At 37.1% G+C, this 15704-nt stretch overlaps 1 protein-coding gene across 1 annotated transcript in view; it reads right to left on the bottom strand.

Moving 5' to 3' along the window:
• LOC127505730 (solute carrier organic anion transporter family member 5A1) overlaps positions 1-15704 on the bottom strand; it is a 49938-nt gene that overhangs the window by 12385 nt on the left and 21849 nt on the right. The window contains exons 3-5 of the mRNA XM_051881490.1: positions 6993-7125; positions 5564-5775; positions 3703-3867 (exon numbers count right to left, since the gene is read on the bottom strand). Coding sequence (XP_051737450.1) covers positions 3703-3867; positions 5564-5775; positions 6993-7125 — 510 coding nt within the window. The remainder of the gene's footprint in view (positions 1-3702; positions 3868-5563; positions 5776-6992; positions 7126-15704) is intronic.

Consider the following 15704-nt stretch of genomic DNA (forward strand, 5'->3'; position numbering starts at 1 on the left):
CACGTTTTCCACATACAGACGGCAACGCTGTCAAAATGAGCCGCGAAAATGATTAAAAGCACTGTATTATGCATGCCAGGCCAGTAGATGGCGATGTCACTTTGTAAAGAGAAACTATGCGCCTATAGACTGAACACGTAATGCGCATGATGTCACCGTTTTTACAAATTCACATTTTTGTAATTTACATTGAAACTTGCCCTTTGAAACCCGTTTTAAAAAGTTTGCGTTTTCAGGCACCCAAGACGCCGTTGTCATGTAAATGAATGGTCAAACGCAGTTTTCTGTTTTTAGTTGAAAACGGTGGCATGTAAACGGCCCCTAAAACTAAATTAAAATGCCCAGACATTTAGTCCACTAAAACTTGACTAAACAAAACCAGGAGAAGGTTGACTAAATATGATAAAAACTAAATTTGACTCAGGACTAAGGCTAAGAATAAATAAAAAAAAAATAGCTGATGAAATTAACACTACACTGTTTGATATTGAAGGAGTTTTAAAGGGTTAGTTCACCCAAAAATGAAAATTACGTCATTTATTACCCTCATGTCGTTCTATGCCCGTAAGACCATCTTCAGAACACAAATTAAGATATTTTTGACAAAATCCGATGGCTAAGTGAGGTCTCTATTGTCAGCAAGTTAATTTACACTTTCAGTGCCCAGAAAGCTACTAAACTTTCTACTAAAAGCAGCTCATGTGAATCAGTGGTTCGGAGCGCCAAAGTCACATGATTTCAGCAGTTTGACACGCGATCCCAATCACTGATTCAAAACAAAAGATCTGAAGCAGTGTTTTGAAATCGGCCATCATTAGACATTGTTGAAAAGTCATTATTTTGTTTTTTTGGCACACAAAAAGTATTCTTGTCACTTTATAATATTAAGGTTGAACCACTGTAGTCACATGAACTGTTTTAAATATGTTTTTAGTACCTTTCTGGGCACTGGAAGTGTAAATTAACTTGCTGGCAATAGAGGCCTCACTGAGCCATCGGATTTTATCAAAAATATCATTTGTGTTTCGAAGATGAACGAAGGTCTTACGGGTGTAGAACGACATGAGGGTGAGTAATAAATGACAATTTTCATTTTTGGGTGAACTAACCCTTTAAGTGATGGCGGAAACAAAGGCTCATTTTCAAGCTAGTCACATAAATTCGCCAAATTGACCAACAGAAAGCTGCTTGATTTGAAAGTGAATTCTGTGTGAGCAATGCTTCACACATCTCTATGCTATTGACAACAGACAGTGGACCTTTTTTGCTTGTGAAATTTTGCTGCAATTCCACTAATGTGGGCGTACCTTTATGGCTAATTAAATAAATGTTAATCATAATGTGTCATGCAGTTTTAATGCCTCTATAGGAATGATTCAAATATTTGTATAGGAGACCTAGGAACAGTTGAATCATTCTTTGATTTATAACACCTTAAATTCCTGAAATTAATTTGTAAGAAAGCTGGAGTGTAAATGTAGATCTGATGCTCCCTGGCCTCAGTTTTCTGTTTTATAGTACACCATCTGTCTTGTGTCCGTCTCTAGTTTACTGCAGCTGCAGTCTTATGGGCTGAAGGGAATCTTGGCAGCCATAACTGACGAAACAGCACAAAAACAACAAACTGCTTACATCTATTGATGTGTAAAACATCCAGGCCTTTGTGAATGCTCTGACTTCAGCAGACATATCAATCTGCTGTTACTATGGCATGGGTTTAAATCAGAGAACATGTTTTCACGCTTCTGTTTAAAGGAGAGACCTTATCCATCAGGGATTGTTGGGATGTCATACATTTCTACCCAGTCTATCAGAGTTTACGTCCTGACAGCTCTAGCCAAAAAGTTGTTTTCCTGTTATAATCTAAAAACACACAAGCATAGTTAAGAGTCAACATAGCAAGAATACCATTAATTTGTTTCTCTCCCTGTATCCTGGCAACAAGCTTAGGGGCCACAATAATGACTCTAAATCAGAAGCATGCTAGTTTATATACAGACACTGTCACTGAGATATTAATAGGGTGCTTCCTAAGGCAAAGATCATTATTATTATTGCTCATATTTGAAGAAAGCCATCATTATTTTTGCTCATATTTCAACAAAAGCTTAACTATTTATGAAAATTCTGTCATGACAACTCTCGTAATGTTTGGCATGGTAATAGATATGACAATATTGATATGTTTGGTCTTGGTGGAATAGATCTGCTACGCTGCTGCTGCTGTTATTTCTGCCTCTGCTGCTGCAGAGCAAGTACAGGACTTGCTACTGCCAATACATATACGAAACACTGCTGTGAGCAAGTAAGACATGCTGCTGCTGCTGTACAATACAGCATACATAAATTACCCATAGCAGATCTATACAGGTGGAGCTGGGGAAGGTGGAGGGTTTCTGAAAGCGCTCTGCAACTGCTACAGCAAATGCTGACCGAGTATTTGAAGGTTGAGCAGAGAGCGCATTGGCTACTGATACAGCAGGAACCAATCAGCTGTGCCCTATAGAGAATGATGTGATTGCCAGCAGATTGAAGACCTATCAGCCTGCGCCATCTAGAGTTTCATGACAAAACTTTGTATTTATTCTCAAAAGTAAAAATTAGTGAAAAACACTACAAGAACATATAGCATTGTGGTGTTTAGTTTTGAACTCACATTTAATTCTGCTACAGAGCCCTAAAATTACATGTACAGTAATGGCCAAAAGTGATGTCTGGCCTAGGAAAAATTATTAAAAATGCACAATGAAACCTGCCAAATTGTGCAGACATAATTTTTGGCCAGGCTGTCAAACAAAGAAATTAAGAACACATGCAAAAACAGAAGAGAACCAACAAAATATTAATAACTGATTATGTTGTAGTCAATGTATGTTTTCCTGTGAGCTTTTTGTTTTTCCTATGCAGTTTTTAGCATAGTAAAATAAAACCTGTAGCTGTAGTTTGCCTTTTTTTGCCAATAATTTTGTCAGATAAAAACCTTAACCAAGTTTAATGTTTTGTTCATCCCTCATATTTCAAATATTTAAAAACATAAAATATTTTCCTCATATTTTGATGGTTTAATCAAACTTGTTAGGGTCATTAAAAACAAATCCCCAAACTAATAAATGATTTTTTTTGTTTGTTTTGTTTTAATACTGCGATACTTAGTATATAATAATATAGGAATATAGTATTTATATAGTAAATAAACTGGATCTAAGTAGCAGTGACCCGTGCTGACAGAAGTGGATCACACTCTCTACTCTGATTAAGGATCCTGGCCAGTCTCCCGTTACCTTATGAGAGAGCATCTGTGCTGAGATATTTGGACATATGCATGGCTTAATAATGATCTTGAGTCTGAGATGAAGGTTTTTGAGGGCTTATTTACATAAGCAAGAGCATAATATAGTGAGAAAGGTATTTTATGGTATCTCGAAACCCAGTGCTCGAAGCATATTTGGTTGTGCAGCTTTATATAGAAATCAAATATGTCTCTACAAAATAAGTGGGAACAGCTGTGAAAAGAAATATCACACATTTCTTCACACGTCATTTTTAACACATGTTCTTTAATGTGATGAACAAAGTGTGAATCATGTGAAATGTGTGATATAACAAGAAAAGGAACCATACGTAAAAGTGTTAGAGAGAAAGAAGAGAATATAGAATAAGAGATTTAATTATTATTATGCTGAAAACGTGATAATCGTGTACCTGTGTATATGCTGGCGTTGGAGGCAGGGATTCCAAACTGCGACTCGATGAACTTGGGGATGAAGGTGATGAAGGCAGTGACAATGGCACTCTCGGCCGTGTAGGACAGACTCACAAACAGAAACGTCATGTTGCTGAGGATCCTTATGGCAGCCTTGGGGAGGTCTGTGCAATGAAACAAACAATCAATATGTCAAGTTATGGTTGATAACCGTTAAATGGCTTATATATATATATATATATATATATATATATATAAAAACACTCATAGGCTAATCGGTTGACCGCTAAAAATTGGCTAATTTGTAAATTTAATTTGTGCAGATGCAACACACCAGTCAGTTCTTCTACCACTCTCAAAGCAGTCGTAATCCATACCAACAGATGTTTGCTGTCCTAATAGGGTAAAGACAGCTAAACTTAAACATGGTGTCTCCACAGCTCTTCTGGATTCATTGTCTAATCCCTTTAAATCCCATAGGTTTTAACGAATGCTTCATCATGGCCAACAAAGTCAATTCTTTTAATTAGCAAGTTAGTGCTGTAGCATTGTTTCCAAGGTAACCGACTACAATCAAACTTTAATTTGCTTCTGAATGTTGAACTCTCACACCTCTCAGAGCATCTATGGGACTGACAGGAGAGACACGGGAGTTGGTACAAAGCAACCATATTAAATACTTTAACCTACTAATGAACAAAACAGCTTGCCTGTCTCTAAATCAAAGTCCCAAAAACTACTCTACCCTACTGTAGGCATTGCAGTTATGTTGAAAGCCTACTTATGCAAACACATGCAGGCCAGGGGGGAATGGAAGTAGGTTACAGTGGGTTTATAGAACAAGGCTTGTCTTGATTGTAGTCACTTGTGTGAATTTGTCAAAGCAGGACAAAAATCTCTGCAGGCAAATAATAATTGCCATTAAGCTAATTCAGACACAGTGTGACGAGAACAGCGATGAGATTTATATCACTTAATATACACTACTGTTCAAAAGTTTGGGGTCAGTAAGATTTTTTTATGCTTTTGAAAAATTCTTTGATGAATAGAAAGTACAGAAGAACAGCATTGATCAATATATTGCATCAGTGCGGAATAAAAGTGTTAACTTACTGACTTTATTTGCTTGTTTATTTCCTTGTTTCTGCCTTTGCAAAAGCCTTTGATCATTTGTAGTTCTCTATGTATTGTGCCATTTCTCATTTAATTACCCATTTTATTTTTTATCATAAGGCAGAAACAGGTTTCTATTGTCTCTTAGATAAAGTTTCAGCAATATTTTCTTAACTTCCCAGCAGCAGTGTAACAAAACGGACCATATTAGTGATGAGGGTGGCAGAATTGTCATTAATGCTCTTCCCAGATGAATAATGAAAAGCAACTTCTGCTAGCTTGCACAGTCTTCAGTTGTAACTTTTTGAGCTTGATCATCAATCTTTATGTTCATATCAGCAGCGCCATTTGAAAATCTCCTGACACTAGTGGTCAGCAGCGCTGTATAATTAAATGAGAGAGAGGTGTGGTCTATTGGTTAAAGATCTGGGCTGATAAATGAAAGACTGCAGGCTCAAATCCTGTCCAAAAACTCTAGGGGATTGTCTTTATAACTGTGCCATAAAATGCTTTAGACAAAAGCATCAAGTCACTACTTTAAATGAAAGAACCAATCTGCAGGGAAGCAGATTTAGAGTGGCCAAAGGCTTTTCAATATGATGACTGAAGTGTTAATCTCTGCTAATCTGATGTTTCTTAGAATGTGTTGTGAGCCAGAGGGACAAATATAATCAAGTTAACACTCCAATATGTAGATGCACGTTTCCTGTCGAGTGCACCACCACATGACCTTTATCAGACACACACCTTTGATGTCCTTCCCAAAGCCCATGGAGGACGCCACGGTCTGGCCTTTGCTGTTGGATTTCTCTTTCAGGACATCGTCGTCATTAGAAGTGCTGTCCGTCCCGTTCTTTTTCTTCTTCTTCTTGTGACGAGGGGGCAGTTTTTTGGGAAAAGCGAACATGGGGAAGATGACCAACAGCATGGCGAAAGCACAGAGCAGGAAACCACTCCACCTAAGAACAAAGCGATATGCATTAATGATAATTACCCTTTCGTAAAAAAAATAAAATAAAAATAATATAGCTACGTCTATATTAATCCAGAGACATTTGAAAATGGAGTTTTCATTTAAAAATGCTCCTCATCCAAAATATCGTTTTCAAGCGTTTTCCAGAAGTTACTCATGCACACCTAAACGTCTGAAAATGCTTGAATCACCTTAGTGCACATGCGTAAAACATACTAAAAGCTCACGGGATGATGCAGAGAGAGTAGATATAATAAAACTCTCACGCTATTCTTCTGCGCGATCATTTTATTAGTATAATATCTCATCACTCACTGTTGAGTCCAGGTCACGCTCAAAATCGGGTTTAAAATGCAACCGTCATCATATTTTGCCACGCAGGACAGCAAATGTGAGTAAATTCAATGTCATCTTTGCAGGAATTTAATATGAATATTCTACAAAGGAACATTTATCTTGAGCAATACTGTTAATGTAAATAGCAGGCACAACAATGCTGGTATATCTATAGATATCTATGGGTACAATATGCGTCACATGACTAAACATGCGTCATCGTTTTCAAACCCCGTTTTCGTGTAGTGTGCATTTTCAAATTTATCCCCTTTGGAGAGTGTTTTCAAAAAGCTCCTTTTTCCTTGACAAAAACTCTGTTTCAGTGTGGACGGAAGGCCAAAACGGAGAAAAGATGATGCATTTTCAAACGAAAACGTATTAGTGTGGACGAGGCCTAAGTGTCTTTTACTATTATGTACTAACATTTAAATTAATATTTTGATGCATTTATTGTGTATATGTTTTTACATTGTACTTTTATTTAAAAATACCTTTTTGTTGTAATTAATTTCTGCAATGACATCTATAATTACACTGTTGACCCTTCCCTTATCCCTTAACCCACCCTTAAACCTACCCATACCACTAAATCTGTCCCTAAGCTTACCCGTATCCCACTTCAATAGCAGCAAAAGTGGTCTGCAGTACATGGACATAAGTACATTGTACCTAACATTTTTTTATGTAAGTACATAGTTAAAGACAGTTTATATAAGCGTGACCAAAAACCCAAATAAATGAACTCAAATGGGAATTTCAAGCATTATTTTTTAGTAAAATGCGCTCAAAAAGTGGTAAAAATTGAATTAGTTATTTTTCATAGGTTGGAATGAAGCTACACACACTCTTATGCAGAACAGATCTTACCAGTTGCCAACAAAGCGTGGATCACTTTGCTCAATGTTGGCAATTGTTTTGGGATCCACGTAGAAACCAATCAGAACGCCTCCCAGGAGGTAACCCGCAGCTGGCCCCAGAGCACCCATCACATACATAATAGCTGAAAGACACACAAACAACCACGTTACAAAACACCACCCACATAATAACATTTTTTCATATTACAGCATATCTGATTAAGGCAGGTAATGTTCTTTCCACTTTTAGTCCCACTCTTGACTCATTGGGCAACTGAGTCAGCCACACTGAGATGATGGGCTAATCATTAATAGTGCGTCATGCTTCCACTCAGTTGAGGAACAACATGTATATTAGCAGTTTTCTCTGTTTATACACCAGCATGAAGACTGTACACCTGGTGAAAAACAAGAGAAATCCAAACTCTTATGAGCCAGTTCTTTTTAGTGAATCATAAACATGCAGTGCGACCAGTGTAGTCTGATTCTCAGATAAATGACTCTTTCAAACAATTCTTTTAGTGAATCAAAAATAAACTGCATGACCTTTGTAGTCTGATTCCAGAACAAATAAATATTATGAGTTCTTATGACTCTTAGAAGTTATTTTTAGAAAAAAAAAAAAAAAAAACACATATAGTGCCACCAGTGTAATCTAACCAATTCCTGAAAAAAATGAACCTTTTTCTGTGATTCAACAACAAACAGCATGATCAGTGTAGTTTGATTTTCGAATGAATGACTCTTCAGAGCCAGATCTTCTTATTAAATCAAAAACATACAGCAAGACCAATATAATACAACTGAATCCCAAAGAATGACTCTTATAAGCCTGTACTTTTTAGCGAATCAAACACACACAGCTTAACCAATGCAATAATTGACTCCCAACGAACGACTCTTATAAGCCAGTTCTTTTAATTGAATAAAAAAAAAAAAGCGCAACTAAAGTAATCCAACTGATACTGCAACAAGATTATCCAACAGTTTTGGAGATTTCAACCTTCATCCATTGGATGATTCTATCAGTAGATAAAAGCTGTACTCGCATGACTGGAAAAGTCCAGAGGTGAGTATATAAATGACTGCCGAGAGCACTGACTTGCTTTAAAAAGGACTTTGGTGGCACTTCCTAATCCTCTACAGGTGCATATGCAAGGCTCGATTACTATGCGTTTTTGCTTTCGAGGCTGGATCCCCATGTGTGTACTGTGGGGAGAGCATTATCCCTACAGTCATCTGTTTGCGCCTGTTCAGAGAAAGCAGCAGTGGACTCTCTCCACTTCCACATGGCCCGCGCGGCTGCCAAGCTGGTTCTGATCCAGCCAGAAGTTCACAAAGAACAGAGACAGGTGCAGCAACACGACTAGGCCTAATCTCTAATCTGACTCAATATGGGAGAAGATTTGGCCAAAGGCCTGCTGGGTTATATAACACAAGTACAAACATATTGAGGGAGACAGATAAGTCACTTTTTATTTGATGTAAACAGGACTACACTGGCTTAGACTCTTGTCTCCTGTCCTTACGCGAGACCTCTAAAGCCAGAGCTGAGAGAATGAGCCAAATCTAATATGCACACTCACACTCGCACATTACAGGCAGAGCGGCATGACATTTGGGCACAGATATTTCACACTCCGAACCATTTTTAGCAATGGGTGATGGTCACACTGCGAAATGAGACCGGCTGACTTTTGTCTGTTTGATTACATATTATGCAGTCTTCAAGTCCTCCTAGTTCGGACACCACCACTACAATTGAGGTTCAAGTGTTCAATGCATGCAAATGATTCTGGTCAGAATAAAATTGGTAAAATATAATATAATATAAAATATATAAGTAATTTTAAGCATAACAACATGACAATTCACTCAAGCATGTACTATTAATGAAAGTGAAAGTAATGTGTGGCCAAGTATGGTGTCCCATACTCGGAATTTGTGCTCTGCATTTCACCCATCCAAGTGCACATACACAGTAGTGAACACACACACACACACACACCAGGAACATTCACTCGGAGCAGTGGGTAGCCACTTTCGCTGCGGCGCCCGGGGAGTGATTGGGGGTTAGGTGCCTCGCTCAAGGGCACCTCAGTTGTGGGTAGAGAGGTGTGGAAGCGAGTACTATTCATTCACTCCCCCCACCTATATTTCCTGCCGGTACTAAGACTCAGACCTGCGGTTACAAGTCTGACTCTCTAACCCTTAGGCCACAACTGCCCGTGGGACAGCACTCTTCAAGAGATGCTCTTAAAAGGTTAAATATGTGCTATGTTGATACAAGCTTGATAATTACCTAAATCATAAAATGGGTAGAAAAAATTAAATATCCAATTACATATTTTAGTGTTCTAGTGCAGCCGCAGAGAATTATGGGAGATGTAGCTTTGTCATGCAAGACTGTCACCTCATAATCCATATAAATTAGTATATTCTTGCACACTACATTACTAATCTTCAAAACAAGGACAGGCAAAGTATTAAGTATGTTTAGTGGTCATTCAATATATCGCCATGGCCAATATTTGGCATTTTTAAATTTTGACATTTTTAAATTAGTGGCCAATAAGTTTTTCTGTTTGGCGACCGATTAGAGTCAGAAGTAAGACTTTTATTTTGACAGTGCTGAGAACACAGTGCCTGTGTAGATGCACAGCAGCTTTTATTTTCTTCATTAGGTATCTTCATTAGTCTCTGTTTAACAGTTGTCTAATAACTGAAAAGCAATAATTAATATACCGTCACCATTCAAAAAATACGTCTTTGAATATCTTAAGTACATTTAATGCCACAAACCTTTCAGACTTTATATCATTCAATCGCAAAAATGCATATATACATGAAACAATGTTTACTTCAGAAAAACTAACAGCTGAATTTGCTGAAGTTCAGTCAACAAAGACTGTGCTCCATCAAAGGATGTCTCAGTTTAAAGGATCCGTTGAAGGCAACCTTCATTTCTTGTCCTTCCTTCGGCCTGTTTTGAAGGATACATAAAGTGTATCCTTTGTGTCCTCTGATCACCCACAATCCTTTGCACACATTCCAATTCACAAAAAAAAAAATGATCAGAAAATTCATCCAATGCTGATGAAAACACTGCTTCAGGAACCTTCGGAGCGTTATGAATCAGCGTGTCGAATCAGCGGTTCGGAGCGCCAAGCCATGTGATTTCAGCAGTTTGGCGGTTTGACACGCGATCCGAATCATGATTCGATACGCTGATTCATAATGCTTCCTGAAGCAGTATTTTGAAATTGGCCATTACTATATAAGTCGTTATTTTGTTTTTTTTTTGGCGCACCAAAAATATTCTCGTCACTTTATAATATTAATATTGAACCACTGTACTCACATGAACTGATTTAAATATGTTTTTAGTACATTAATGGATCTTGAGAGAGGAAATGTCATTGCTGGCTATGGAGGCCTCACTGAGCCATCAGATTTCAACAAAAATATCTTAATTTGTGTGATTAACGAAGGTCTTACAGGTGTGGAATGCCATGAGGGTGAGTAATAAATGACAGAATTTTCATAGTTGGGTGAACTAACCCTTTAAAGGAGGACTCTAGCCTCCAAGCCTCCAAAGTAATGGACTAGGAAGAACACAGCCTCACTAGGATGCAGCCTTCTGGGCCCTGTCCCAAATGGCACCCTTATGACTCGCGGTCTTCCTACGAGTCCGCACTTTTTTGACGTAATGCCATTTTGACTGTCGGGAAGATATCTGCGCAAAAGTGCGCATCGAGCGTGCATATCGACCGCAAAGGGGGTCCGTTCTGAAAACTAAAATTGACAAATGGGACACCCTACGGTCTCGTGGACTTAACGGACACGCGTACGCGGCAGCCATTGTAAGTCCAAAAGACCAAAAGTGCTATAAAGTGTGCCATTTGGGACAGGGCCTGTTTGAGAAGCACCCATGATTGATCTCAATCACAAACCCTTTCATCTTGCCCTTTGCCTTCAACAAATCCACAATAAATCAGTTTAAAGAGAAAGCAATATCAGTGTAAAGTCACTTATACACTACAGTGTGCACAGCCGAGAAATAAAATGGCAGAGTCTGAAACGTATCATCCATAATTTTCTTGTGCACTTCAAAGTGTGAGCCGAGAAAATCATGCTGCAGGCTTTTCCTGTAACGCTCATTTATTCACATGGGTGGCTTTCTTTGCAAACTCTGGAACACCAGGGTCTCCTCTAGTTTTGACTTCTTAAATATTCAATCAGCCTTATCTACAGCCTAATTAAATAACAGGTTCCTTTAAAATACCCCTGGAGACTATGGGAGGGGAGAGGAATTATTCCTAAAAGCACAAAAGCTGCCGATAAACGTTCTTATCAGCCCAAAGCAGAAATGCCCAGCACACAGAACCGGCCAACACCTAACAAACAGAGAGAGGAAACATCCACAGCCTTCACCAGACAGTCTGATACAAAAGAATAATCTGCCTTTGTCTGAAGCTTTAAAGTCATCAATTAATTCATCGTGACTTCTTCAACAATCCAAGCCATTTTATTAGTGCTTCTGTGGTAGCAGGCATCCCATTTTTACTACACGGCATAAGCAGATGGAGATTTACTCCAATGACAAAATGACAAATGAAGAGTGAGTACAAGTCTGTTGTAAAACATCCGAAATCAAAGTGGCATGCCATTACATTAATGCTTCAATACTAATCCACTTTAACAATAACAAGTGCTTACACTGAGCACATAATGAATATTGGTAAAGACTAACAAGAGCCTCACTTAATAAAGTCAAATCTTGATTTCAGTGTCAGGTAACTATGCATAATTATGCATAATCTTGCTGAACATTTTTGTGGGGTCAAATGTTGGTCATGAAATGCCAGATATAGCCTTGATATACAGACGAAAATATGTGGTGCATTTTTATTGTGTAAAAACCCAGCATGCCAGTTTATCAGCAGGTGTCGAGTCGAGAACTTTTAAGGTGAGCCAGTTTTGAATTCATTAGCACGGCAAACATCACAGAAATAGACTTTGCTTGATGTCATGAATGCTTCAAAAACTAGTTTTAGCCTTAGTGTAAAAAATATAACAGGTAATTGTGAGATAAGGTTTAAATAAGAAAAAGTTGCATTGTGAGATAAAAAGTCACATTTATATTAAATACTGTGAGATATGTCCCATTGTGAGATGTAGTTGCAATTGCATAAAAAAAGTCTCAATTATAAGATATAAAATCACATTGTGAAACAAGATTTCTTGCATTTACAAGAAATAAAGGCACAATTGCGAGATATAGTGTCAATTTAAATACATACAAATGCAAATATGAGAAATAAAGTGATATAAAAGCCTTAATGTGAGGAATAAAGGTAGGGACAAGCTGGAAAAGGTAAAGATTTGCATGTAAGATGCGATACTGGATTAACAAAACAAAACAAAAAAAAAAAAAAAAAAATCAGCTCCAATTTCTGTAATAGTACTAATAAACTGAATGTGTTTTAAATAAACGATAACCAGGTTATATATTTATCATAAATCCATTTTTTTTTTTTCAATCTCATTCATCAACTGAATATTTTTAAAAATCACATAAGAGGAGGCAGTGCCACTCATTACTTGGTAATTATACCATCCAATTTCAGTAAACAACTGACTCACTCTTTTTTTGGTCACATCACAATCAAAATGAACTTAAAACATAATGTGACCTGTGAGCCAAATATTAATAGCCAAATATAGCAGGTAAATTCATTTTCTTCTGTCACCACCAATACATTTGCAGTTTTTTTTTTATTAAAAATACAAAATATATAAATATTAAAGATACACAAAATATTCTAGTAACTTTATTATTGTTTTTTAGGTAACAATAGTTTAAAAAATTTTAAAGCAATGTAAAAAAGGCAAAAATGTATATACTTGATAATGAAATTGTAAATTACTTTTAGTAACTCATAATCATCATGACACACATACAGAAAAGCAGGTTTAGAGCCCACAGAACCAATCCATAATCATTAACGTAACAGACATTGATCACTTAGTAGTCAACATATATACCAGAAGTCAATATATTATTCATCATTACTGGTCTCCGTACCATAACTGATACGGCTCACCTCAAATGTCACAAGGTGAGCGTGCACATATTTCATTCCAGATTATATAACGGCTTTGTTTGGCTCAATTGATCATGTTAATAACATTATGCGTGAACGGAGGGTGAAGGAGGGTCATTTAATTGGAGATACTTCAAGGTTGCCTGTTACCTGGCAGAATACCAGCATAGATTTTACCCAATCTGTTTTTTCTCTCCTTCTTCCTGGGAAGGACAGAGGAGGTGCTTGCTGAGGAGAAAAACATGCTGGCTATGCAATACCCTACTGTCATAACCAACGTCAACAACTGACGTCACAAAAGCATGCTCCACGAATTTCAAATGAACCTTTGCAATAAAACACAACAGACCTTCTCAGCAGATATGTCGTAGAGTTAATCAGTCGACATAAATGCAGTGTTGACAACGTGGTCCTCGCAGTGCTAAAGAAAAAACCTCAAAGGATCCAATCAGGTTACAGTATAAAAAGCTGCTGGAGTGGGAGTTGAAGGACATTTATGCTGCAGCTGTGCATCAGTAGAACCACACATAAATTTCACTCAAGGACATCACTTTCTCCTAAGAGACATGGTTCCTCTTAGATGGGAAAATAAATCATATTACAAAATATGAGACAAGATAATCTATACAAATAATGAAATACAGGTGAAAAAAAAAAAAAAAAAAAAACACATGAGAGGAGGCAATGCCACACATCACTGAAATTGGATGGTCTAATTACCAAGTAAACAAAAGATTCACTACTTTTTGGTCACATCACTAACAAAATGAATTTGAAACAATGTGACCTGTAAGCCAATTTTTAACAGATAAATTAAATATCCTCCATCTCCATCAAATACATTTGCAGTTTTTACAGATTTTTTAAAGGATTTATTGACTTGTCGTCCAAAAAGAAGGTGACTATTAATAATAATAATAATAATAATAAAATCTTCAAATATTGAAAATATACAAACTATTGAAGCAATTTTTTTTATTTTGGTAACAATATTTATTAGTTTTAAAATCTATTCTCTTTTAAGCCGTGTAAAAATGTCAAAAATGTATATACAATATTTAAAGTATCATCATGTATTAATTAATTAATAATATTTAAATTAAAAAAACAAAAAAACAAAACATATATATATATACACACACACACACCTGTCTATCATTATGATAAAGTAAAAAATTTATATACTTGATTAAATATTTCAATTAATAATAACTCATAAATATTGTATTAATTAATATTACACTTTAATTAGTGTATATATTGTTAAAGTATATAAAGTATGCCGTAGATAATATATAAACAAAAAATAAAACAATATTTGTAAGAAATTACAGAATTCTAGTATAATAGTGTAAGATTAAGTGTGTCCCTATGCCTTTTAAACATAATATAACTGAAACGTTAATTTATAATAGATTAATAACACCACTACCACACACCACTGATCGCTTTAGAGAAGTGCAGCTGTGTGTGTTCTCTTTTCCCGTGTTTGATGGATGTAGATATGGCTTGTTTTATGGTGCAAGGAACTGCTGTTTTTTCTCTTTGCTCTCGGCATCAGACACGGTACCGCTCAGAGGTTGACTGAAACGCTCTCGACCCTGACTGACTCCTTGAGGATTTGTTATCTCTACAGCAGAAGATGAAGTCTGAAGCAGGCACCTTTCATGATAAATGAGCTGCGTCCCCAGTGGCAAAAATAATTAGGGAAGATTAATAAATTGATTTCATTACATGCCGAAAAATGAAAGCCAGAATGTGCACACTGACATTGTTGCGAAAGAGAGCAAAAGGTTGTACAAGGTGAAGTCCATAGTGCTGGAAATAATTAATGGCCCTTAACAGCCTTAAAACAACCGAGCATGAAGCATATGATGAAATAAAACATTGCAATGTCCCCCAATTTCACTGATTGTGCCCTGTGGGGGATTCATTGCAGGACTTCTGTCCTGTTATGAACATGAAGCTGATTAAATATGGGCATGAGTTGTATAATCTCACACTGGGCTCTAATGAAGCCTTGTACCCCAAGAGAACTGTGCTCGAGCACAACAACAGCATAATATGATGCAATTCATCACACAGTGTTCAGTTCTGTGTATCCCAAAAATATATCAGAAGAAGATGAATTCAGAGAAAGCCTTTCAGCCTTTTTGTTTTCACGATAGGAAGTGATGCAACCAATGAAAAGCAGAATTCTGTGTAAAATATAGTGTCATTTAAATGTAGAGGAGGAGGCAGGGAACAATTCCCAGCTACTGTAAGTATACAACACTGAATCTCTGTGGTTGTTCGACCTTGTAACCTTGCTAGGAGACAGGGGTAAAAGACAATGAAATGGGGAATGACATTGTCATGGCAACTTGCTGATGCAGCAGTGTCTTCTTACAAGTTCTAACCTTATATATCTCTCCCAGAGAGCCCCATCAGAATGGCCTGACACAGCTGTCCCCTCACCGGCCTGTGCTGCCAGCTCAATCCAGTCAGAGTGCTGGATGTGGCTTTGTCAGGATAGCAACAACACTCATAACTCAGAGAAAATGTCTAAATAAGAGTTTTGAACAGCAAAACAGAAGTGCCTCTGTTTTGCTCTGCCTACACAAACACAGGACGCG

This window comes from Ctenopharyngodon idella, chromosome 23 (assembly GCF_019924925.1).
Source record: "Ctenopharyngodon idella isolate HZGC_01 chromosome 23, HZGC01, whole genome shotgun sequence".
In the NCBI taxonomy this organism is placed as follows: Eukaryota; Metazoa; Chordata; class Actinopteri; order Cypriniformes; family Xenocyprididae; genus Ctenopharyngodon; species Ctenopharyngodon idella.